This window comes from Pelodiscus sinensis, chromosome 20 (genome assembly GCF_052426305.1).
Source record: "Pelodiscus sinensis isolate ZL-2025 chromosome 20, ASM5242630v1, whole genome shotgun sequence".
NCBI lineage: Eukaryota > Metazoa > Chordata > Testudines > Trionychidae > Pelodiscus > Pelodiscus sinensis.
In genome coordinates, this window is record NC_143071.1 from 10,976,250 (window position 1) to 11,001,359 (window position 25,110).

Sequence of the window (25,110 nt, forward strand, 5' to 3'; positions counted from 1 at the left end):
AGGCCATGCTGAAATCTAAGTGACTTAGTTCTCCCAAGCCCCAGGCTTGCATTCTAATCTCAGCCCATCCTTTCTCCTGTGTTAGTGACTTTTAAATTTGGAAGCTTCAGAGGGTAGCTGAGTTAGTCTGTATAGAAAAAAACAACAAATGGTCTGGTAGCACTTTATAGACCATATAGATAGTATCGTGAGCTCATCTACATGTTTTATACTGATAGAAATGTAGCCGTGTTAGTCTGGTGTAGCTGAAACAAAATACAGGACTATGTAGCACTTTAAAGACTAACAAGATGGTTTATTAGGTGATGAGCTTTCGTGGGTCAGACCCATTTCCTCAGATCAAATAGTGGAACCATATATATATGGTTGTGACTATTTTCTTCCACTATTTGATCTGAGGAAATGGGTCTGGCCCACGAAAGCTCATCACCTAATAAACCATCTTGTTAGTCTTTAAAGTGCTACATAGTCCTACATGTTTTGTTAGTCTATAGTGCTACCAGACCATTTGTTGTTGTTTTTTTAAATTTGGAATTACAAAATAGTTCCATTGTGATGCAATGACTGCATTATCGTTGCTCTAATGAATTGTTAGTTTACTAGGGTGGAGACATGTAAAATGTAGCAATAAATTCAAAGCTAATTCATTGTACATATAATCAATGGATTTGTTTTATGCCACCCAAGTATTAATTGATGTGTTTACTTTCTCGGATGATGATGGATGTGAATACATACAAATAGCCTTGACTTCTGAAAGGGTTTTTTGCAATCGGGACTTGTGCTTTGTGACACTCTCTTCCTACAACGCTTGAATGCCAATGATATGTCCATTTTCGGGGATCAATAAAGTTGTTCTTGATTTAAAAAAAAACAAAACAAACCAAAAAGTCAAGCAAACTTTTTTTTTGCCCCGCCCCCCCGCTTGGCTCATTGCCCGGATGTGGGGCGCTTCCGCGTGTGAGGCCAGCCTGGGCGGCTGTTGCCAGCAGCGGGTCCCCGCAGCCCGGCCGGGGAGTGGGATGGATCCGGAGGGTGAGGCGCTGCTGCTGCAGGAGGCTCGGGAGAGCATCGAGGCGGCGCGGAGCTACCGGCTGGAGCTGCAGCAGAGGCTGCGGGGGCTGCAGCAGGCACGCAAGCAGGTGGGGCATAGGAGGTTATGGGGGGGGGAAGCTGGGGGGCGGAGCATGAGGGCAAGGGGGGTTGGGCGCAGAGCTGTGCTGGTGAGTGCAGTGTGCTGGGGGGGGGGGGGGGTTGGGCTGGAGGAGAGAGTTGGGGTGACTCTGGGGAGAGGGGAAGGGGAGCTAGTCCATAGGCTGGAACACACCACTCCCCTTTCCTGGATTCAGATTATGTGGGGTCCAAGTTGCTATTGAAAACAAGAGGTCCCTGCCCCCCTTGGGAGTGAAAACAATCCGAACCTGACCTGAACCGAAGCCATTCAGGCAGCTGCCTTTCTGACAGACTGAGCAGCTCTAAGAAAAGGGGCTTCAGAGAAGTAGCCCTGTTAGTCTGTTTCAGCAAACACAAGCAGTCCGGCGGTACCTGAAAGATGAACACTTTAGAATTATTATTTAGAAAGAGAAAATTGAGGGGGGACATGATAGCAGTTTTCAGGTATCTAAAAGGGTGTCATAAGAAGGGAGAAAACTTGTTCATCTTGGCCTCTGAGGCTAGAACAAGAAGCAATGGGGTTAAACTGCAGCAAGGGAGGTTTAGGTTGGACATTAGGAAAAAGTTCCTAACTGACAGGGTAGTCAAACACTGGAATAAATTGCCCAGGGAGGTTGTGGAATCTCCATCTCGGAGATATTTAAGAGTAGGTTAGATAAATGTCTATCAGGGATGGTCTAGACAGTATTTGGTCCTGCCATGAGGGCAGGGGACTGGACTCAATGACCTCTCGAGGTCCCTTCCAGTCCTAGTATTCTATGATTCTATTAGGGCATAAGCTTTCCTGAGCTGCCACTCACTTTGTCAGATGCAGGAAGAGAACTGCGTCTGTTTTGCCAGTGGCCAGAACTTGCCAACTCTCCCTCACAGATCATGAGATTGTTTGGAAAATAAGGAGATGTTAAACTTCTCGAGTTTTTAATCTGCTTTCCAGTTTGGGGGCTTTTAGAGATTCCATTTTAAAGTTTTTTCTCTGCAACCCTGAAAGCTAGAAATGTGTGTTGTAAGACAAAATGATCAAAGTAAGATTTTCAAATAATTGCCTGACTTCATATTCAGAGTCAGGTACCTATTTATCTGGTTTAACTCTTCATTGTAGAGATACCTTGAATATTTTTGCTTTTTGTAGACCTGAGATACACCCTTGGTGTTAAAAGGATGAGGAGTCCTGTGGCACCTTAGAGACTAACACGTTTATTAGGTCATGAGCTTTTGTGGGTAAAACCCATTTCACTGGTGCCATAGGACTGCTTGTTGGCTTTACAATTAGAGGTAACATGGATACCCCTTTGAAACTTTTTATGATTGTGATCTTTCTTTTATTTTAATTCTCACAGAATTTTTCTGTTGTGATCAGATAATTTCCCTGAAACTGATCCCATCACCACAGAAATCTGTTGTAAATTTATCTGGGTTAGTGTTTGATGTTATGACCAAATGAGAGATTAATGTTCATTAAACATAGTCTTCTTCAAAGTTGTTATTGCAAGCTGCTCAAGGTAGTGAGCCTCAGATTCATCTAGTCTCCAAACTATGGAGCACACTCCCTCAGCCAGGCACAGAGGACCATTCAGCGAGGTGTGGCTAGGGATAGGGCCAGATCACATAGAGGATGGAGAGGGAACCTATCAGGTCTGCTCCTCCTTACCCTGTGCCCATGGCCTGGGTGCCAGCTGTGCACCTGGGAGACCACTCCTGGGACTCTGGTCCTACCCTGGGGCCCTAGTTCCTGGCTCTGCCCCAGCTTCCAGCACTGGCCTTGGCAACCTTACCCCATTTGCATTAGGAATGTAAGAATTTAAGCGTTTGAACAGTTCACTGATAAATATTGGCTTATCGGTTTACATTATGGTTAAACTTTTCACCAGTATGCACCAGGTCCCAGCTGTCAGCCCAGGAGCCAGCGGCCGTCCCATGCTGTGGGCTGTGTGGTATAAAGCTTATACTGAAGAGCCCGCAGCATACCCAGGTCCCTGGCAGTAGGGCTGACAGCCGGCATGCATAAGCCAACTCCCAGCTTCTGGCCCCATTCCTGGGGAGCTGGCTGTGCGTATAAGGTTTATACTGCAGAGCCCGCAGCACATGTAACTGCTAGGATTTTTATCAATTCTTTGGGTACTTTAACCATTTTCTTACATCCTGAGTTTGCATCCCTACCATGGAGCCACATCCCCACTCCTGGCCTTGGTAAGGGGATGTGACCCTGAAACGTTTGAGAACCACTGCTCTTGTCCAAATGTTGCCTCTCCAGTAGCAACGACAGTGCTGCTCATTCACATAAAATGAGACAAATGACAATACATTTGCCTTAGCACGGTGAGTATAGCTGCTCCATAGTGAGTGCAACTACTTTGCCACCTTCCTCTTTATTTGTGCTGTTTGTTTCCTCTCTCCGGGTACGGGACTTTGCATTCATTAGTCTTGAATCTTTTCTTGTACTTGCAACTTCAGTGGCTCTCTTTTCTGCATGGCTCGGTGGTGGTATGCATTTGTTTCTGTTCCCCTGCACCCACTTTCCAATGGTGGGGTTGGGCACCTGTTGGAGTTGGCCACAACTGAGCCCATGTTAAAAAGATATCTGATGAAGAACATGAATTAAACATGCAGGACACAAGGGGGGAAGCCTCTGGAAATCTCAAGAGTTATAGACTGAGCTAGAAGGAAACATTAGCTCTGTGCATCATTTAGCATTGTAGCATCAGCCTCCATGTTGGATCATTTTACTACAGTAATTCAAATCCATTCTCAAGCCTCTGTGTGTGTTTTTACTTTCTGCTGTTTTTGTCTTTGCACAGCTCTAGCTTTAGGATTGAGATTCTGATCCTGATTTAGATGTGTATACAAACTCAGTCATAGGTTTGGGGGAATAACCATTCTCTTCTGTCATCCGCCATCCTTGCCTCACATGTACACTACCAAGCACTTCCTTTTTTTCTGAAACACTGAAATAACAAGTGAAAGGAAACCAAGCTATGTGGCAGGCGCAGAGGCTCATGAAGATTACTTGAAGAGGAAATTTACTTTACCTAACCAAAGCTTCCTGTGTAGGTTGTCAGCCCTTCTAAAGATACAGAAATTGCATCTAGGAGTTGGCTTTTATTGCATCATTTCCTTGTGTGTGTAAATCATAAAAACACTTCAGAGTGGGGTGTCTAATTCTGACTATTAGCTTGTGATTAAGTTTTCACATATTCAGGTGTCTCCTTCTTAAAAAGTCAGATGTTGTGAGTTCTTCTTAGACTTTGTACTAAGCCTTTTGTAATCCATAATTTTTTTGGAATAAAGATTCTTACGTTATCCACCAAATCAAAATGGAGATGGTGGCATGTTCACTATTCATCCTGATTCATAAAAAAAGGAATAAGGGAAACATTCAATGGAGTTCCAGGTGATCCATTTCCATCTGATTTCAAAACAAAACTCTCTTGCACCCGACGTGCAGTTGGAACTCCTTGCACCAAGCTCAAGGCAAAAAAAAAAAAAAAAAGTAAGATTCAAACAAATGATTAATCGGTCACTTGTGTGGATAACTATTTAGAGTTGTAATAGTAAATACAAAAAAGAAAAGTTTTGGAGGGGATTCAACCCCCCATGTTTCTTGGGGTTAAGCCTTTCAATATAGGAGGAAAGAGATGTTTTTTTCGGTGAGCACAGCATATTTCATACCTACTGAATGCAGGATTTGTTACTGTGTTCTGGAGCATCTGGTACTGGCCATAACTGGATTCTTGCCTGATCTGAGACGCCGTGATAGTCTTCTTGTAACTTAAAAATGTCCTGTTCATGTTAAATTAGTGACTCAAACACACAGATGTACAGTCATCCATAGTGAACATTGAAACCATTTTCTTTCCATTCTGTGGATCTAATTATTGTAAGTTTCTCCAAATACTGGCTTGTGATCGGTCTAATCCAAAGTGCACTGAAGTTAGGAAGTCTTTCCACTAACTTCAATGGGCTTTAGATAAAATATGCTAAAATATTCAATTACAATGCAGTGAACTATCAATGAAGACCTGTGGTGTGCTAACATACAGACTATTATATCTCTGTTCTAATACCGTGAGCTGGGGGGCCATTCTCCTTGCTAAAGCGAGTCCAATGTGTGGGAAAGGGGCTGCACAAGAAGTGGGTATTCCATTGTCTTAGTGCTCTGGAGGGATGGGAAATACCACGCTGCTGCTTAATGTGTTAATGGCTGTTCCTGTGCAAGTTGTCTTAAGACACTCTCTGTAACCTTGAATTAGGGATGTGAAAGGGCAGTGGTTAACTGGTACCTTGGAGCAGCCTGATGTGGGCAGAGCGCTGCTTCAGCTCCGCCGGGCCCCAGAGCAGGGGGCTGGCTGCTGGTAGCAGCCCCAGCATGGGGGTTGGGAGCCGGCAGTGCCCCAGCCCCAGTGCAGAACTGGTAGCAGGAGCCTTGCTGGCTGGGAGCTGGAGCGGTTCTTTGTGCCCCCCTCCCTCCCCCGGGACCCTGTTTAGTAGGTTAACTGGTTAAACATTAGGTTAACTTGACTATCAGGATTTTACATCCTTCCTTTGAATACAGAACCTTAATATCATTGCTTGTAACTCTTTTCTAAAATTCTTGTGCATCTGATCTACTCTTCCATTCTAATGCACCAGCTTGAGACTTGCAGCTCTGAGGCGCAGCCTATAGGTTATTGTACTGTCTGTGGGTGCTCTTATTGAGGAAGAACACAAATTCTGCAGAGGGGGACATTTCCCCTACTTGAGAACAAAAAAGCTGCTAATGACTTTCCTTTCCTCAGGAAATGCAAATAGTTTCTAAAAACCAGAAAGGAAATATGTTGAATAAAATAAAAGAAGAGTTATCTAGTGGTCAGGGTACTGGCCAAGGATTTGTGAGATGTGGGTTCAAGTCCCTGTTTTACTACAAACTTCCTCTGTTACGTTGGGCTTGTCACTTACTTTTCTGGCTCAGTTCCTCTTATTTACTGTGGGGATGCTGGCACTGCCTTACCTCACAAGGGTGGTGTGAGGATAAATACCTCAAGATAGAGGCACTCAAATGCAATGGTAATGAGGCCATGTTTCTATCTTCTCATAGTCCCAGAGTAAACTGATTTACTTAATGTGTTCTAGTTTGATTTGTATTGGTTAAATTTTCAAGATGTCGCATTTGCATTGGGCTATTTTGGCCATGGCAGACAGGGCTTAGCTCCTAGTTGGCCAAAGGCATCCTGTTGTCCACCTGATCCGTGTGACCTTATTACTGCAGGCTCATCACTCTAAAGCTTAGTGATAGAAATGTAGCCGTGTTAGTCTGGTGTAGCTGGAACAAAAAACAGGACTATGTAGCACTTTAAAGACTAACAAGATGGTTTATTAGGTGATGAGCTTTCGTGGGCCAGACCCACTTCCTCAGATCAAATTGTGGAAATTTCTTCCACGATTTGATCTGAGGAAGTGGGTCTGGCCCACGAAAGCTCATCACCTAATAAACCATCTTGTTAGTCTTTAAAGTGCTACATAGTCCTGTTTTTTGTTCCACTGTAAAGCTTGTCTTTTAGATTGGGGGCGAGGGGGAGAGGAAGAGGGAGAGAACCACTTATAAAGGACATTCTCTTCTCAGAGGCTTTCCTAATTATTTATAATCCTTCTCTAAAGTCTTGCTTTGCTTTCATCCCTTGTCTTTCCACTTGGATAGCCTCACTGCTTCTTCTCTCCCCTGCTTTGTACCCTTATTCAAATGTGTATCTTACAATGACAGCATCCTACAGGTCGAACCTCCCAAATCTGGGACTCTCTGGTCCAGCAACATCCCTGGTCAAGAAGGAGCCCTGGAAGTGAGGTGCATGAGCCAGCTGGGAATCCCGCAGGTGCTGAGGAGACCCTGCTGGGCCAGTAGGGGCTGGTCCTGTGGTGGGTGGGGAGTCCAACCCCAGGGAGTCCCAACCCGTGGAGACCCGGTGGCGGCTGGTAGGGAAGCCTGGCAGTAGTGGGGCCAGCGCTGGCTGGGAGGAATCTGCAGCCCCCGCCGGAACCTCAGCAGTAGTGGGACTGAAGTAGGCTGGAGAAGCCCAACCAGAGGAGGCTGACCCCTGGAGGCCTGGCATGGGGCTGGCAGCAGAGTGGGGAGCCCTAGCTCCAGGGCCCACCACAGGCCAGAGAACTCCCCAGTCCAGAGGATGCTGGAGCAGGGAGGTCTAACCTGTAGTAGGTTTGTTAACTGTTTGAGAGCCTTTGTAAAATTTGACCTAACATAGAGCTTTCCACTAGCAAATGCAGGCGATGTGATTTAAAATGATAAAAGCAATATATATATATTTAGCTGCTTACCCTGAATCCTTCTCTGTTGTCTTGAGTCAGATCAAAGAGAGTGCAGCTCTGACGAGGGAAGTACTTGAGCAGCATTTTAATGATTTAAAAGGGACCCTGAGGAAGCTGCTGGATGAACGACTAGTGTTATTGCTGCAGGAAGTGGATGCCATAGAACAAGAAAGCATCAAACCACTGGATGAATGCCAGAAACTAATAGAACATGGAGTCAGTACGGCTGATGACCTGCTCCAGGAAGGTATGGGGCTATTTAAAATATACATTCCAAAAGGTCTTCTCTTAAAGACTAGCATAGATCAGTGGTGGGCAGCCTGTAGCCCATCAGGGTTCTATGTCTGACCTACAAGACAATTTTGTTTGCTGTTGCCCACATGCAAGGCTGCCAGATTCCGCGGCTTTCTGTCCACATTTTTTTTTGTACTCCTAATACTAAAGTGACATGAGTGTAAAGCAAGGGCACATGTTGTGAGGTGCGTGCTGATTGCACACAATATTGCCAGAGAGAGCCGTGCGCTCTCTGCATCCAATCAAAGTGCTGCTACAGTTCAGTTGGCACATTCTGAAAATTCTAGCTACACAAGCGCCACTTAGCAAAACTACCCTATCCTGAGAGACCATCTTGCTTACGACAATCTTGTGGCCGCTGCGATGGAGGGCCACTCGTGCGGCTAGGTCGCCCATCGCTGGGGTAGATTATAATGCATGTGACAAACAGCATATTTTGGCTAAAATGGGACTATCCTAAACCAACACTCAAAGAATTATAGATCTCTTTGCAGAATTGGTGGTGCGGTTGGGAGAAACATGTCGATGCTTGCTCCTGCAGATTCATCGTTTAGCATTTCTGTATAGCACCCTGGGGTTATGTATAAATGGGCTGAAGTATGGAATGTTAAAAGGGGAAGAGTACCAACGTCTTGGCAATATATCTCTCTGAAAATAAACTTCCAAGCTGCCAAAGTAAAAGCAAGAGATTGTTTGGCCTCTTCAAATGAAACGTATCTCAGATGCCCTAATAAGTAACAACACTTCTATGTTGTTTTTGGTAGTGGAAGTTTATTTTAAACCTAAGTGGAACTTCATTGGTGCATAGGTCTTATGCTAGTTTTTTTCATAAGGGATACATTTCATCCAGTGTGGTCAAATTGGTTTTGCTCTGGGAGAACGCAATTTTGGATCTGAGTTTATTTTATATTGGAAAATGAGTTTGTGCCAAAAATAGAGGGAATGTTTGTTCCCGCATATGAGACTGAAAGAAAGTAATTTTTGAGTCTTTGGACTCAAAAACATACTGTACAGAAATTGAAGGCTTACACTGCCTGTTAGAGACCTTTCCCTTCCTTGCATCCAAGTTCTATCCGCAAGGAAAGTCACGCGTTTCTCCAGAAGATTTGCAGTTGGGACAGAAAACAGTAGAAGTGTGGAAGTGTGAACTCTTCCATATCATTACTAAATATCTAGTCAGAAAGGAATATCAATACTAACTATGTCCCTGCACTGGAAAACCTATTGTGCAGTGTGTTTCTGCCAAGACAGTGCTGGCTGTTTCCTTGCATTGTTCTTGTCTGTCTCAACTTTAACTTTCTGCTACTGTGCTTTCTGGTTTGTGAAATGCAACATGTCGTACAGTCAGCTACTTGGATGTGAGTTTTGTGTGTAAGGAAGTTGCTTGCTTGACTGAAGTCTTGAATCCAACAGAGTGGTCATAATTAAGTAGCAATTTGTTACTATCCAAATAATTTCACCTACTCCAGTGAAGCTGGTATTACAGGTTATACCTCCCTAAACCAGGCCGGACCATGGCTTTTAGCACAGCGCTAAAAGGCCCAGGCAGCACGGGGAATCCTGCGATGTGGCAGGGGGTCTGCTAGTGCGGGGAGTTCTGGTGACGCAGCCAGGAGTCCTTCAGGAGGGGCTCTGGCAGTGCAGGGAGTCCTGTGGCACGAGGTTCAGGCGGCGCAGGGAGCTCTTCCTGTAGCGATGTGCTACTTAGGGAGAAGTTAGGGTTCTACCGGTAGCACATCGCTAAAGGGAGCAGTAATGTACAAGCCGCCAATGGTGCAGCCAGGAGTGTGACAGGGGCTCAGGCCATGCAAGGAACCCCACAGCATGGCTAGGAGGCTTGTGGCAGAGAGCTCAGGTGACGTGGGAAGTCCTGCAGCGTGTTGGGGGGAGCTCTGGCGGCATAAGGAGCCCCACGGCAGGGGACTCGACCAGCATGGGGAACTCTGCTGGTATAGTCGGGAGTCCTGCAGCAGGGTCTCAGGCAGTGCAGCAGGGAGTGCCAGGGCTGAGGGGTCCAGCCAGGGCCAGGTACACAGATGGCTGAGGAAAGTAGGGGCTGACTGGGGTTAGAAGCAGAGTCGGGTGCCTGGGAAGCTGGTGACAGGGGACCTCCCCTGGCCCAGCAAATTCCCTTGTTCAAGACTGGCCAGGTTCTAAGGGTGTCAGACCATGGGGGTCCAACATGTAGCACCATCTCCATTTGACCAAAGGAGGTGACATAACTTGCCTAAAGCCTTGTCTACATTACTGGGATAAGTTGACCTACATCAACATAGTTTAGGTTGACTTACATACTGCAGTAACACCACGCTTTGTCAACAGAAGACCATCTCCTATCAGCTTAACTTATTCCTCTTGTTCCGGTGGAGTACCAGAGTTGAGAGTATTCTGCAGTTGATTTAGTGGGTCTTCATTAGGCCTACTAAATTGACCTCCATTGCATTGATTGCAGTAGAGTTGATCCCTGGTACAAGTTAACATGGCTTGGATCCCTAGTTACTAGTCTATTTCTGATCCACTGGGCCACATCTGTCTATATGGATGGTGTCAGTAAAAGCTTTGCTATATAGTGACTCTAATCTGAACAAGAGCAAAAAGGGAATTCACTCTTCATGCACGTTCAGCCTTTTGCTACTAAATGTTTTCCTCTCCTCTCCTCTCTCCTCTTTTTCTTTTGAATGTTGACAGTTGTCCACTTGGAACAGGTCAGTGCTCACATCTCAGTCATCAGATGATAACTGGACTTGAGAAGAATCCAAGATGGATTTAAGCAGAAGTCTCTATAGATCTTCCTGTAACTTCAGGGTCTTTCAAATAAATGTAGGGTAGCAGAACTTTCTACTTATCCCTAGCCTTCACACTGCACAAAATATCACAGACTGTTACATTTGAAAAAAAAATTACATTAATGATGAGCAGGGCCTGATTCTATGCACTGTTGAACCTGGTATAATTTCTTTGCGGTTTTTGCTTTTTGAAGTTCTGATCAGTAAAGATGCTCTGCACGTTCTGGGATGGTGTTTCCCTTTTAAAGTAGTTGGTCTGTCAAGTAGCTGGAGCCAGAGGATTAGGAGCCATGATTTCCGGCATCTGGCCCCAGCTCTGTTATTGTCTGAGACCTCGGATCAAATCACATAGCTTTGTGGGAACTCCCGTGAGAAAGTTATTTGAGATGGTCAGCAGAAGATGCTATATAGGCATATATTATTAACTAATAGCTAGAACATACAAGTGTTGAAATTCTAAGTGTCTTTCTGGAGCATTGAGAACACTGAGGAAAAAAAATATTAGCTTTGTTCACTTCATCTTGACGTGGAGAATATTTTTCTTGAGCATTTTTCATACAAGGACCTTTTTTTACTCTTTCACTCTAGGAGAGTGTGTCATCCATGGGGTCATGGGCGAGCAGAATGAAAAACTGTGCAGCTTTACAAAAAAGGCTTTGCACATTCAGCTGGATAGGTAAGAGCCATTGATCTGGTGGGGAGGATTGGCGAATGCAGCAAGGATCACGATTTACATGTCTCTACCCAGGGCTGTATTTTCCCTTTTTAAGACAATGGAATTAGGGATTTATTTCAGGCTTTGCTTAACCCACTTACATGTAGATTCTGACAGGGGATTGGCCTTGATAATTTAAGTAGTGTTTAGTCCTCGGATGGTCCCCCTTGAAATATGGGTTGTCTGTTTGCAATTGTTTTTACCAACCCTGATGAAAGAAAGGAGATTACTGAGACATGGCCATAATTAAGCCTAAAATAGTAGCTACTTCCTATGTCTTTTAAGTCTGAAATCTGGAATTCTTTAGTGTTCTAGCTTTCAAAACGAGTCCCTTGAAGTATAGAGTTAAAAAAATAATCAAATCCACATGTTGTCTTTTAAGTCTATGGTTGAAATAGAATTGTATACAAGCTGTTGTCTTACATGTCAGCATTTTTTTTCTCTCTTTAGCTTGCCAGAAGTGCCTGCCTTGGTTGATGTGCCTTGTTTATCTGCCCAGCTGGATGACTGTCTCCTGACCATAGTGAAAAATCAAATCTTCAATCATGGGACTGTAGCATCTCGGCCACCTGTACAGATAGAAGAACTTACTGAGAAGCCTGGGGGTATCCTAGTGCGATGGTGTAAGGTGAGTAAAAGAATGAATGTAGCTCAGATTCTTTGATCCTGTTCAGAAAAAGAAGTATTCTCTCTCAAGAGACTGTCCGTTTCACCCTGCATTTCTTTCTCCATCTCCTTCTGACTTGGGATTTAAAATATACTGGAAGAAATTTTATGTTACGGTTTAAACCAGTGCACATAGTGGTAGATTTTGAAACACACGTGTGTGTGTGTGTGGGAAAACTTTCACATGAGAATCCAGCCCTTAGTCTGCTAAGTCTGGCACTGGACTACCTGTTCGCTGCTTGAGAGTACCTGCATCTGCCAGTTAGTGCCACAGGTGTGCTTACAACTGGTTACGAAGAAAAGCCAGCAGACGTAACTGACAAAAGCTGCCCACTCCTCCTCCCTTCTTGGGCCACACTATCCGAAATGGAAGAGGCAGGAGGTTACCTCACCCAGCCCTCTTCCCCCAAAACAAAACCAGCCTATAGCACTTCTGTGGGTGGTGGGTGAACCCCCAGCTGGGGAAGGCAAACCTCAGCTCTGCCCCTCCCACCTGAAGCCCTGCCCCTTCCACAGCCTCCCCCCAGTGGAGCCACGTTCACTCCCATCGTAGGTTTCTGCCCTCAGCCCTCTGAACATCCTGAGACCCACTCAGTCTCATCATCCCAGCGGGTGGCGCAGGTCCAGCTCTCCCCGGCAGCCGTGCCACAGCCCCAGCGTTCCTGGGTGGTGAGAGCGTGGGCAGTTACCTGCTGCCAATGAGCACGTCCCCCTAAACAGAGGAGTGATACAGAAATATTAATTCTGTGAAACTAGCAATTGCAAAAATAGGTCTTAGTGTCGTGTATGTGTCAGAAGCAGATTAATTTAGGAATAAACATCTTGTAAAATGCATATTTGGTGGCGGTATGTATTACAGTAGGAAATTGCAGGTGAGGCCCAGGGTGGTAGGTGCTGACCAAACCATTCCCACGGAAGTACGAAAGAATGTTGTGTGTTCAGCAGCTGTTTTAGCAAACACTGTTTTAGCTGTTTTACCTTGCAAAGGACAAATGTTGCTAACATAAAATGTTACTGGGACACATTGTAGTTCAAAGAAATCCAGAGTCACAATCCCTTGTTGATGGACTGAATATCTGTTTAGGTGGATGATGACTTTATACCTCAAGACTACAGGCTTCAATCTCGCAAGAGTACTGCCCATCACTTTGAAGATGTGTATGTTGGCTCTGAGATGGAATTCATAGTACTACAGATCGACCCCAATGTTGATTACCAGTTCAGAGTTTGTGCCCGAGGTGATGGACGGCAGGAATGGAGTCCATGGAGCATTCCTCAAACTGGTCGTTCTACACTAGTTCCTCATGGTATACACTTTTGTTGTTGGTCTTCTGAAGCTGATAATGTGTGTGAAAAAACAATAATATGCTGTAGATTTTGTGGAGCTGTTTGCTGTCCGCAGACAATGGAGTTTCCTGCTTTGCAATATATATTGAATTAAATGTGTATAAATAATACAAGGTATTTAGATATATACCTTTCTACAGCTGGATTCTTTGCTTAATTTTAACTGTAGCTAGTTTGTAGCACATGTGGTAGCTATTAACCTTATACTTGGGCTGGAGTAGCTCCTGCACTTGGAAAATGCCAGTGTGAAATTCTCTTTTGTTTCATGAAGAATTTTAAATTCACATCTGTCGTGCCTGTTTGTGGAGGTTTCCCATCTACTTCCCTTTTGTATTTGTTGTCCTGAGAAATGGAGCATTAACCATTGTTCGTTTTCCTCAGGGATTTCTGATTTCTTTAATAGCCTGGAGCTTTTTCCCCTTATTGTAGAAGATTTAAATCTAAGAAGTTTGCAAATGTCTATAAGGCTAGTTCTTAAACTGGCTAAAAATGATTATTATTATTATTACCAATTTACTATTATCACAATTAATCTGATAAGGAAACTGTGTAATATATATTTTGGTCACTTCTGTGTAAGGGATCATAGCCAAGAGTCAAATGCAAGTTAAGCTTTTTGGCAAGAATCACAATATTGCAGAAAATGCCTCATTTCTCTCACTCCTTTTGCACATCTAGGAGAGGTTAGACCCACAGCTTTGGTAACATGACTCTTTCACATGAAGTAAAAAGACTAGATGCAGATGCAGCTCTTTCCCCACATGACCATTTAAGCCCTTTCTTTTTTGGTTTTTGTTGAAGAATGGACAGCAGGTTTGGAGGGTTACAGCCTGAGCAGTAGAAGAAACATAGCACTTCGAAATGATTCTCAGTCATGCGGCGGCGTGCTCTACTCCAAAGCTCCTACTTACTTCTGTGGGCAGACGTTAACCTTCAGGCAAGTACATGCAGTATTGCCATTGCATGAGGCACTTGCGCAAATGGAATTTCCTGTTTGTCTCTGTTATCTCTGTGTATGTCAGAGTTATAAACTCCTGAATCAGACTTAGTGGTGTGTACATAGTACAGAGTCCCATTTGTATGTGAAGGCTGAACTTTCACTTTGCTTCCACCTACTAGTTCTTCCAGACAAAGCCTAAGATATTCTTGTAGGATCTATCCTAATCTAGAAAAGATGCTGAAACACTTCCTTCCTCCATGAAGTCTCAGATTAACCTAGGCTGAGTGGATCTGTGAAGTGTTTAGAATCTTTGTTGGTACTTTTCAACAATGGCTGTTGCCTGATCTAAAGCCTGTTGGTATTCTTCCACTGATTCCAGTGGGCTTCAGATTAGATGCTCTGGCCAAAGTAATGACTTCTTTCCTTTCCCGCCCTCCCAATTCTTCTGGAACGGTTGGAGCGTTGTTTTCATGTGACAGCATAAGAAGGGCTGACAGTGGAGTAAGTTCTCAAACAGGTGCCACCTCCATCATAATTATAGCTCTGGTCAGATGACAGTTGGTTGCCATCTGTAGAAACTCCTGAAAGGAGAAGGTATCTTGGGAAAATTACTTTCATGGTTAAGATTCTAATTTGACACAACAGTGAGATGGTGTTGCATTTTCCCTTTTCACAAAGCTTGGATTCTGTTGCCTTTGGATAGTCATAGAGCAAGGGCATATTCAGCTGTCCATTGTTCACCATGACAAACAGCTCCACAGCTTCCAACTTAAAAAATACCCCATTAGGTTTTAATATCACTTGGCACAGAAGCATCTGTGCTCTTAAATACAGTTATGAGACTCCCCCTGGTTCTGTTTCACAAGTGTCCTTACCTGTTCATATAAGTAACGGAGATTTAAATAGTTTTAATGTGCAATGTTTTTGGTAGTATTGGTTTTGCTTCTTTTCTCTGAGACAAGTTCCTCTGTATAACAGAACACTAGCTCATTTGTGTCTGTAAAAGATGTGATGGAACATCTGTGTTAAAGAGAATCTCAAAAGTTAAGAAAATAAGCCGTGTTACTTCCCCAGTCCCTGTAAGAGCGTTCCATTTAAATATATATTAGATTCTGCTAGTTTACAAAATGTAGTACCTTAGCATTTGGCTTTACCCATCTGTTTCAACAGCGCATTCACAAAGGGATAACCAGACTCCTGAGTAGAAACGGGCACAACTCATGTTACAGATAATTGTGCAGCTTTGTAATCTTAACATATATTCAGGAGGCATAATAGCCTCCCCAGGGACTAGCAAAGCTGTAATAAAAACAGCATTTTGTACATCCCCTTCTCAGAACTAGACCCCTTTGGTTGGTGACACTTCAGTCAAGACATTTAGATGAAGCTGTAATTGGGGGTATGATGCAATTGGCCTGGGCCAATGTTATTCCCAGTTCTCTGCTGCCCCCAAGAGCTATACTTGGAAGGGCTGGTGAGAGATTCAAGGATGAGCATCAACCTCTTCAGGCTGCAGTTGTTTGTACTTGCATGATTAGTCCAACTGATCTAGCAATTTGAGATGAGGCTGTCTGATGGTGGTGGGGGGGGGTACATAGTATGTGCGCACACAGTGTGTGCGCCATAGTGGCTCAGGCAGGCTTGGTCTCATCTGCATACAGCCAATTTATGAATGGAATGTGCATACAATGGGATAGTGGCTTGTGCAACTTTCTGCTTTAAGATGAATGGAAACTGGGCAAGGGGGAGGGTTTGGTTTGGTTTCACTAACCCTAAAAAACTTGTGGCTGATCTTGTAAAAGTGACTGTTCCCTGCAGCTATAAAGGACAGCTGTGGGCTGCATGCTTCCAGTAAAGTAGTGATATAAGATTTAAAACATGGGCTCTTAAATAGTATTTCTACTGCACATTATAGATAGACTTCACAACTCCAGATCACAAGTTCTCCAAAGCTGCAGAGAAAAATAGGTCTTCTAAATATGGATTCATTCTAGTTAAACTCTTTCTAAAAGTACCCTTACACGTGACTTCTCTTGTCTAGGGTAGTGCACTGGGAGGATTTTCTGCTGGAACTGTCAGAAATATTAAGCTAAGAAATGCTGTCCTGCACCGTACCCATGGGCCCATTAATTTAAGCTTACCGCTTTACTGGGGTGCCCAGCCTGCCACTATGCCCATGTTATTGACATGTTTAGAAGGACTTCCTCACTGTTGCCCTTGAGCCGAATTGTTCTGTCCTGCTGATTATGCAATGACTGGCTCTTCCTTCACTAGTCCTATTCTAGCACGTTTCTGTGATCTGCTCAGTCACACACAGTAATGTGGATGAAGTGATAGATCAACGCAGTGGCTCACTTAGAAATGGGTTTACATTTACAGATAAGCTAGTGCACGTGGTCAGCATTGTGCTATGCAAACATACAAATTTCTAGACAAAAAAAAAATCAGATGCTGAACTACAATGAGGGGCCTAGAGTTGGAGTTTTCTAATGTACAAAAACATGAGACTAGAGATGTGAACAAGTAGTTGACTAGTTGATTAACCAATAAGCCTAGGTATATCCGTTAATCTAATTGGCATTTCCACTCTTCCCCCTCCTCCCCAGCCTCTGTAGGAGAGGCAGCAAGGGTGGCGGGGAGTAGGAGCTGGTGCTGTGGGGAGCCATCTTAAAAGCCAGTTCCCTCTGGTACCTGCTGTGCAGTACCACCTGCCCCCTCCACTGCTGCCCTCCATCAGAGGCAGCAATGTGAGGGTGGGGGAGAAGCCAGGGAGGCTGCTGCAAAGCAGCCTTTGCCCACAGCAAGCCCAGGCTCACCTTGGGCATAGGTTCATTGTGGCCAGTGGCTGCTGCTGCAAAGCAGCCTCTGTCTGCAGCCAGCACCCCCAGACAGAAACTGCTGCCGGAGCAGCCTCCTCCATGCTCTCCCAGCTGCCTCTGTCTGTGGGGAGCTCGGACCACACCCGCAGACCGGGACTGCTGCCACCACGTGCTGCTGCCTCTGTTTCAGAGGCAGCAGCGTGGGATGACAGGCAGCCCAGCTGGTCCACCAGAGGAACAGGGTTTTAAACTGGGTCCCCTCACGGACCAGCTCCCACCTGCACCCTGTACTGCTCCCTCTGATAGAGAGGCAGCAGCATGGGGTGGCAGGGAGCTCCCCAGGAGTGGGCCTGGATTGCATAGGCTGCTAGCCCCATCCCTGGGGACTATAAAATAGTTGACTAACTGCTAAGAATTCATGCAGTTAGTCGACTGTTCAATTAACTGATAACTAACATCCCTAAATGATACCTGAATATTTAAGTTAATATTTGTAAAAGAGCAGTAATGACTAGGTGTAATGAAAACTAAAAATATGAACTGATGAGAATTGTAAACCTTATCTAAGGTTCTTTTGTACAAACAGTTCTCATTGTGGATCAGTTAGAGATGCAAAACTTTAAGAATCTTGGATTTTTGTTTTCAATGAGGGGCAACCTTTGGCCCATCTGGGTTCTATATGTGGCCCACGAAACTTTTTTTTTTTTTTTAAACCATTATTCACGTATAGCATTGTCAAATTCTGCTGGCTTCCCTCCGTGTAGTTTTTTCCTACCGATATTTATAGTGACACAAAGCAAGAGCATGTGAAGTGAGGCGTGTGCTAATTGCACACAACACTGAGAGCCATGGGCATCCCGTCAAAGCGCTGTTATGGTTCACTCAGTAAACCCCACAAATTCTAGGTACACAAACACAATTAGAAAAACTACCCTAATCCCAGGAGACAAATCTTGGTTACGACAACCTTGCGGGCCACTTATCTGGCCCTCTCACTAGCCTACGTTGCCCATCACTGCTTTATAACATAGTCTTCTGCTGCCTCAGTGATATTTTCCAGAGAACTGAAAAACCTGCTAGAGTATGAGTTCAACATGGTTCCAATGTGGAGTTCTCTTGTACATCTGGAAGGAACTAATTAATAATTTGCCACCTACTCAATAATAAAACATGATTTAAAAAAAGGGCTTTAACTTAATTTCCAGTTTTTGAAGCTGCTGTTGCATCTTTGTAAAATTTGACAGATTGTAGAAATGTAGGGCTGGAAGGGACCCCGAGAGCTTATCAAGCTGAGTTTCTTACCCTAAGATCATGTCAATCTATACCATCCATTACAGGTGTTTGTCCAACCTGTTCTTAAAAACATTGGTGATGGGGATTCCATGACCTGTTTTCAAAGCTTATTCCAGAAGTTAACTACCCTTACAATTAGAAAGTTTTTCCTAATATTTAACTTAAATTCTCCTTGCTGCAAATTAATCCATTACTATTTGTTTTGCCTTGGGCGGACATGAACAACTAAGCCCGTAACATGTTTGAAAACTAATCAGCCTCCTCCTTCAATCTTTTAAGACTAAACATCCAGTGGTTTTTTTCCTTTCCTCATGGATCTCACTGCTCTTCTCTGGATTCCCTCTAGTTTATGCACATCTTAAAGTGTGGTGTCCAAAGCTGGCCACAGTACCCCAGCTGATCCCTCGCTAGTGCCACATGACTCTACATCAGGGCTATTCAACACGTGTCCTGTGGGCCACATGCGGTCTGCTTATTTGCGGCCCACAGTTGGGAGCTAAATCAAAAAAGTAGTCAATATAATAGTCTTCTGTTGATATGCATTTTAGTAGTTAAATTCCTGGACTGTCATTGCTCATTAAAAGTTCTGTCATATGGGTGGAAATTGGGTGAATATTGCATTTGATTAATATCAGCAGAACTGACTTAAATGAGGCCTGTGTGCTGTATAGTCTTGCCTTAATTTTTGTGTTCATGCTCTTCAGTGTGAAAAACTATTTGCATATATATTTGCATGTATATGCAACCATACTTAAGTTGCAGCCCTTGGCATGTGCTGTATCATTGTGGCCCCCGGAGCTTCCAAAGTTGAGTAGTACTCTGGATTAAAGGACTCTTCAGTTTTTTGCAGTTGCATCACATTGACTCTTAATTAGTGATACACTGTAGCCTCTAGATACTTTGTACTGTCCATGAGAAAGTTAAATCTATCAAAGAAGAAAATTATGTTCATTTGGCATGATTTATTCTTGACAAATCTATGCTGGCTATTCCTTAAAACCTTATTATTCTCTTACTGCTTACAAATTGATTGTTTAGTAATAAACTATGCATTAATGATTAACCTAACCTTGATACCTGGAAAGATGACTGGTCTGTAATTCCCTGGATCCTCTTTTTAAAGATAGCTACCATGTTTGTCCTTCTCCAGTACTCTGAGGCTACATCCAGACTGCCACTTTTTGTTAGAAAAAGGTATGCAAATTGTACTCTGCAATTTGCGTACCTTTTTCTGATTTTTGGGGGGTGGGGAGGGAGAGAGGGGGGAAGAGGCTTTTCTGAAATTTGGCCTGTCTACACTGAGCCAAATTTCGAAAAAACATCTTTTGGAAGAGCCCTTTCTTCCTCGTGAAACGAGGAAAACAGGGCTTACGAAAGAGTGCATCTGTTCTTCCACAAAAAATGTTAGAAGGGCAGATGTGTTCCCTGGACACGGCGGAGTTTTTCTGGGATACCTCTGGTATCCCATAGTCTAGACATAGCCTGAGATTCACCCCTCTACTGTGAATTCTTAAAAGTTAACGATTCCAAGATTGCTTCAGCTAGTTCCTTAAGTACTCTAGGGTGAATTTCACCAGGCCCTGACAACTTTAATACATCTAGCTAAACATTGAACTTGTTGTTTCCCCATTTTAGCTTTTATTGCTTTTCCCTTGATAATACTGAGTTACGTATCTGGTCACAATTAACTGTTTTAATGAAGACTGAAGCAAAATAAGCATTGAACACCTGCCACCTTGATATTAAATTATTAGCTGTATCCGCTCCAGTGAAAACGAATCCCCACCAGAACAGGGCAGGTTATATTTTCAAGAGCACTTAAGAGATTTAGGAGCTAAAATCCAATTGCTTTTAAAGGAACTTTGCCATTTAGTCTGTTTCTTGGAAGTCAATATAATGTAGTATTCTAAATCACTTCTAAATTTCTTCAGAATTTTACCCATTATCTCTGTGACTGCTATTGTGTAAAGATAAAGGTATGATTCACAGGACCGAAGAAAACAGACCAATGTTTAGAAGTATCTTTAAATACACAGATTATGGAATCCTTCTCTGCATTATAAGCCTGATGACTGGCCTTTGGCTGGGACATGGCCATTAGGTTTCAAAGGTTGGTCCATACATACAAATCTATCTGGAAAAGTCTCACTGTCAGTTCTGTATCAAAATCATAAATCCATCTTGGCAGAAGCCAGGTTTGCAAATTACTTTTCCTCAGTTACTTGTTCTGTCCCCGGCTTCCCCATCAAAGGCATGGCCTCTGTCTGAAGAAAGCGAGCAGGCTGAGTTAAGGCTTAGGCTCTCATAATTGCCATGGGAACCTGCTAATCGATGATAGTCTACAACTGTGTGTACCTTCTCACCCTGAGGGATTTATCGATGACCAATACTGGTCTTCATATTAATAGGGCTGTTGGGTCTTGAAAAGTAGTCAGTTAACTGCTAAAAGATTTGAACAAAAAAAGGTAACCATGCATATGGCAGAAGTACAGCAAGCTCAGAAATCATGTTGTGGGAGCAGGCTGTCTCTGTGCACCTTGTTGCTCATATCATGTGTTTATTTTCAATACCCAGTAACTGACATTTGCAAATATCAACTGAGATTCGTTCATATTAACCAATTTCTATTCTAACCTCTATGTAGTGACTTAATCCTTCTTATACAGTTGACTGTCATCACTGATACTGTATTAACTTTTGTATTCAAATAGAAGAATGGCAACAGAATGGAGAATGTTAATCTGAGATTGTACTTTGTTCTCCTACATGATTTCTTCCTCATTTTGTCATGGATATCATCTACACCCACTTAGGACCTCACAATTAGTAATTTAAATCACTATTATAATGAGTCCCACTTCTGCTGCACATAGGGCCTCCTGTACCTGGGAGAAGAGGAGCATTTTGTTCTAAAAAATGTGCTGACGACCATTTAGTACACAGTGACTACATTTGTAATTCTGCCTGGATTGGTACAAATGCTATAGGTGGGACCAGCTTGCCTAAAAGCAGTGTTCCACAACTATTGAAAGTTACAGGCCATAAGCTATACCATTAGGGAGAACATTTAAATTAAATTAAAAAAAAAGTGAAAATTTGAGGATTGAGAGAAATAATAAAGCTGTAACCTCTGAGGCAGGTAAGCATCTGCAACATGGGTAAGAGAAACATATGATGAAGCCTGAGGATCTATGCCACCAATTACTCAGTTTGGATGAAATTGTGGGGGATATCTTAGGGTCCTGGTGACAGTAGTGCTGATTAGGGATGCGCCATAGTGCTTTTTTTAAAAACTAAGCTTCAGAATTTAACAACTTTCTTCTTCATAGAATCGAAGCAGTTGGTCAGCTAGATAAACGAGACAGTATTGGAGTCTGTGTGGAACAGCAGAATGGCTATGATTCTTTACAGCGAGATAAAGCTGTATGCATTAGCACAAATGGTGAGTTTATTAATGATGCACTGTTGAATATAATCTACTTGTTTACGAAGATCATGACTATGTCTTACTTGTACAGTGTGTGCTCTAACATCTCACTTTATTCCTAACTGCTGGATCTTTGCTGCTGTAGTATTGTTACAGCTTCCAGCAACTTGAGCAAAATGAGATGCCTGAAGTGTACTTGTGTATTTTTAACATTCATAAATTAGCTTAATGCTGTGTATGCTATAGTAATTTGTATGTGTTGTTCTAAGACAAAAAATCTGAGACTAGTGTCCATTTAGGAGAACATGGCTGGACCAGGGCTTGCCTTTTAGTGGCTGCTACAACTGGAGTCTGCCACGTCTGGTATATTAGATAAGTTCATGGAGGATTGATCCATCAATGGCAATTCGCCAAGACAGCTAGGGCTGCAACACCAAGTGTCCCTAAACCTGTGGTTACCTGGGACTGGATGACCGATCACTCAAATGGCCCTGTTCAATTCATTCTCAGAAGACAGTATACTGGGTTCAAAATGGGCATTGGTCAGAAGTACTATTGATTTTACTTTAAATTTACTTTGATTAAATAAATGCTCAAAAGCTTGCTAAACACCACTCTGACTTCTAAAGAGAGACCCTGCCCTGAGGCACATACAATGAAAATTACTGAAAACATTCCTACTTGGGTCCTGTAGTCAGTCTCTAAGCAAATGCAGTGGAGGCAGGAAAAGGAACATGTATTATTTTAAAATCACTTATTCGATTTATGCTTCATTAGCAATCTTTTGTTGCTTGACCAAACAGTTTGCCATAGCCTTGATTTTTTTTTTTTTAATAATGGATCAATATACCATAGTTTAACAGCTATTTTGAAACCTAATTTCTATTATCTCTGAAAAAAGAATGGTTAATAGTTTAGGATAGGGGTATATGAAAAATGTTGATTGTTTCCTTACTGATGTGCATAAGGAATGCAATAGTAGAGCTCCGCTGCCCTTATTCTTCAGCTAGTATATTTGCTTATTATTCCACTGCAAAAAAGTGTCACAGGACCAGGGTAAGATGCTTTAATCAATATCACCTCTTCTGATTTTGGGAAGAGCTATCAGTTGTAAACAGTTAGAGTAGCTGTTGCAAAGTTCCAGCATAATTTTATGCATCAGTTTCCTGGGGCTTTGACTACTAAGCAAATCAAGCTAGATATCCTACATTATTTTTGTGGGGGGGGGGGGGGGGAGAAAGTGTGCAGGGGCCTTCAACTTCTGCCCCCAATCATTATGTACTGTAAGAAATAATGTTTAAATATCTTGACTGTTTCAGGGGCAGTATTTGTAAATGGCAAAGAGATGACAAACCAGTTGCCTGCTGTTACTTGTGGATCAACTGTAACATTTGATATGGAAGTTGTGCATTTAGGTCCCAATAACAACGAGGGAGGAAGCTTCAAACTCAGAGTAACCATCAGTTCTAACAACAGAGAAGTAGTGTTTGATTGGGTACTTGATCATTCTTGTGGTTCTCTATATTTTGGATGTTCATTCTCCTACCCAGGCTGGAAGGTGTTAGTGTTCTAGCCTGCTGTAAATTTTAAAGTTGAAGTAATTTTTCGAAATTTAGTATCAAACTGGGGTATAACTTCTACATCACTTGCATGTCACTATTCTGTACTTAATTTCAAATAAATGAAAAACAGTATATTACTATGTTAAAAGCTAAACAGACAATTTCATCATACATCTTTGGAATAAACTGGAAAAACCTCAGGGTACATATATTAAATTGAATGAACTTTGTTTACTGCTGCAGTTCTGTGAAAGAAGCCAGTAACACTTTTGGTTTAGGGTTAATAGTCCAAAGTTTTTCTATTCCACCCACAAATAAGGACAAACTATCATAGTAAGTTTAAAATAGACTTAATTACACAATGTTGCAACTTAAATTTGTAAGAAGTCAAAACTGTTGTGGTTCTGTTTAATCCATTTTGTTCTTGGTGTGGTACGGGTTGTCCTCATTCCCCAAACCTAAGTATCTTGTAATATGCAATCAGGCTGTTAAGTGTCTCATTTCTTTGCCAATGTGCCTTACCTTTAAGTACTGAACAGTATTTGTATGTCTTCTGGAATAAATTTGATAATCATAAGGACTATGCTTAAGATCCCCACTTTAGTACCACAAACTGTGGAACTTAAATGAAACCAAAAAATAAAAATTGGCAAATTATTTTCTTGCTCTGTTACAATAAAGTGTAGTAGTATAAGAATTTACTATGAATTTGCACAGGGTAGTTACAAATGACTGGGTACCAGTATTAAACTAGATATATTTCTAAGCCAGAGTGTTACTTGGTTTACATAAGCATGTCAAAGTGTTTAGAGCCCTAAAATACAATAAGCATATTAAAAACATTGCTTACCTCAAAAGCAAATATTGTGTATATAAAGTGGTTTTTTTTTTTAAATACAAGTGGCAATATTTTGTGAAGCTTTTTTTTTTTTTATACAACACAGTCATAAGATCTTGCCCTATTCCTTTCTTTTAAATATACTCATGGCTACGGTAGCTACAGGTGCCTAATATGCTAGTGTCAAAATTACCCCATTTGGATTATGTGCACTTTTCCTATCTTCACTTTACCTTAAAGGATATAGGAGAAGCAAGTTGATTTTAAGACAGGTCACAATTAGGGGCACGGAAGAAACTCAGAGGGGAGGGATTAATCACTGAGAACATGTTAGAAGTGGGAAGAACTAAAGTTGCAGCTTTTATTCATTCCCCTTTTTGTTACACAAGTAGTATTTTAACAGTAAGCAAAAAGTAGAAGTTTCAAGCAGATACCAAAAACCTGCACTCAAGCACCACAGAACTAGATTGTGATTTACTGTGAAAAGATAGTGAGAATTAGAATATTAGCAACAGGTAACAATATTCACTTACAAAAGTGTTGTATATCATTGTACAAACTGTTAATGGGGGATTAGGAACAAACTGTTTAACAGGTTAAGTGAAAGATTATTTCTTCGAAGCAGTTGATGACATTTAATGTACTAGATTAGATAGATCACTGATCTAATGCAACTTGAACATAGTATAGTTTAACATACTGTAGTGTTATGTAGGAAGGTGCTTTTGAAGACTATTCTGAGAGTATTCCTATTTACAGAAGAACAGAGATTACAACTTGGCAATAGTACAGTTAGCGCTGAAGTTGGCAGAACACGTCTGTTTTATATGCCCATGCCTTATCCACTGTGTATTACTGACCCATTTCCCTGAGTCCAGATGTTTGGTAGTAGGTACATTGAGTAACTTTATTAAAAGCTTAATTTCAAGCAAAAATAGAGCCAAACCTCTGTTTAA

General features: G+C 42.5%; 1 protein-coding gene across 2 annotated transcripts; it reads left to right on the top strand.

The window, feature by feature from the left end:
- Positions 1–925: 925 nt before the first annotated feature.
- CRLF3 (cytokine receptor like factor 3) lies at positions 926–24,246 on the top strand. Of its 2 annotated transcripts, XM_075903849.2 has the most exons (9): positions 926–1,142; positions 6,918–7,016; positions 7,507–7,714; positions 11,136–11,223; positions 11,713–11,890; positions 13,013–13,235; positions 14,077–14,212; positions 21,657–21,769; positions 23,074–24,246. In XM_075903849.2, exons 1-9 carry the CDS (start codon positions 942–944, stop codon positions 23,325–23,327), a joined length of 1,500 nt encoding a protein of 499 aa, XP_075759964.2. In that variant the 5' UTR covers positions 926–941; the 3' UTR covers positions 23,328–24,246. The 2 variants fall into 2 exon arrangements, with proteins under 2 accessions (XP_075759964.2, XP_075759965.2); XM_075903850.2 differs by lacking the exon at positions 6,918–7,016 and having other exon boundaries at positions 927–1,142.
- Positions 24,247–25,110: the final 864 nt, after the last annotated feature.

Bases quoted from the DNA above. Each gene is read 5' to 3' on its own strand.
- CRLF3 (XM_075903849.2), top strand. From the start codon at position 942: ATGTGGGGCGCTTCCGCGTGTGAGGCCAGCCTGGGCGGCTGTTGCCAG. The intron at 7,017-7,506 runs GTGCTGAGGAGA...GTCTTGAGTCAG, and splicing joins GCCAGCTGGGAATCCCGCAG to ATCAAAGAGAGTGCAGCTCT. The intron at 11,891-13,012 runs GTGAGTAAAAGA...ATATCTGTTTAG, and splicing joins TCCTAGTGCGATGGTGTAAG to GTGGATGATGACTTTATACC.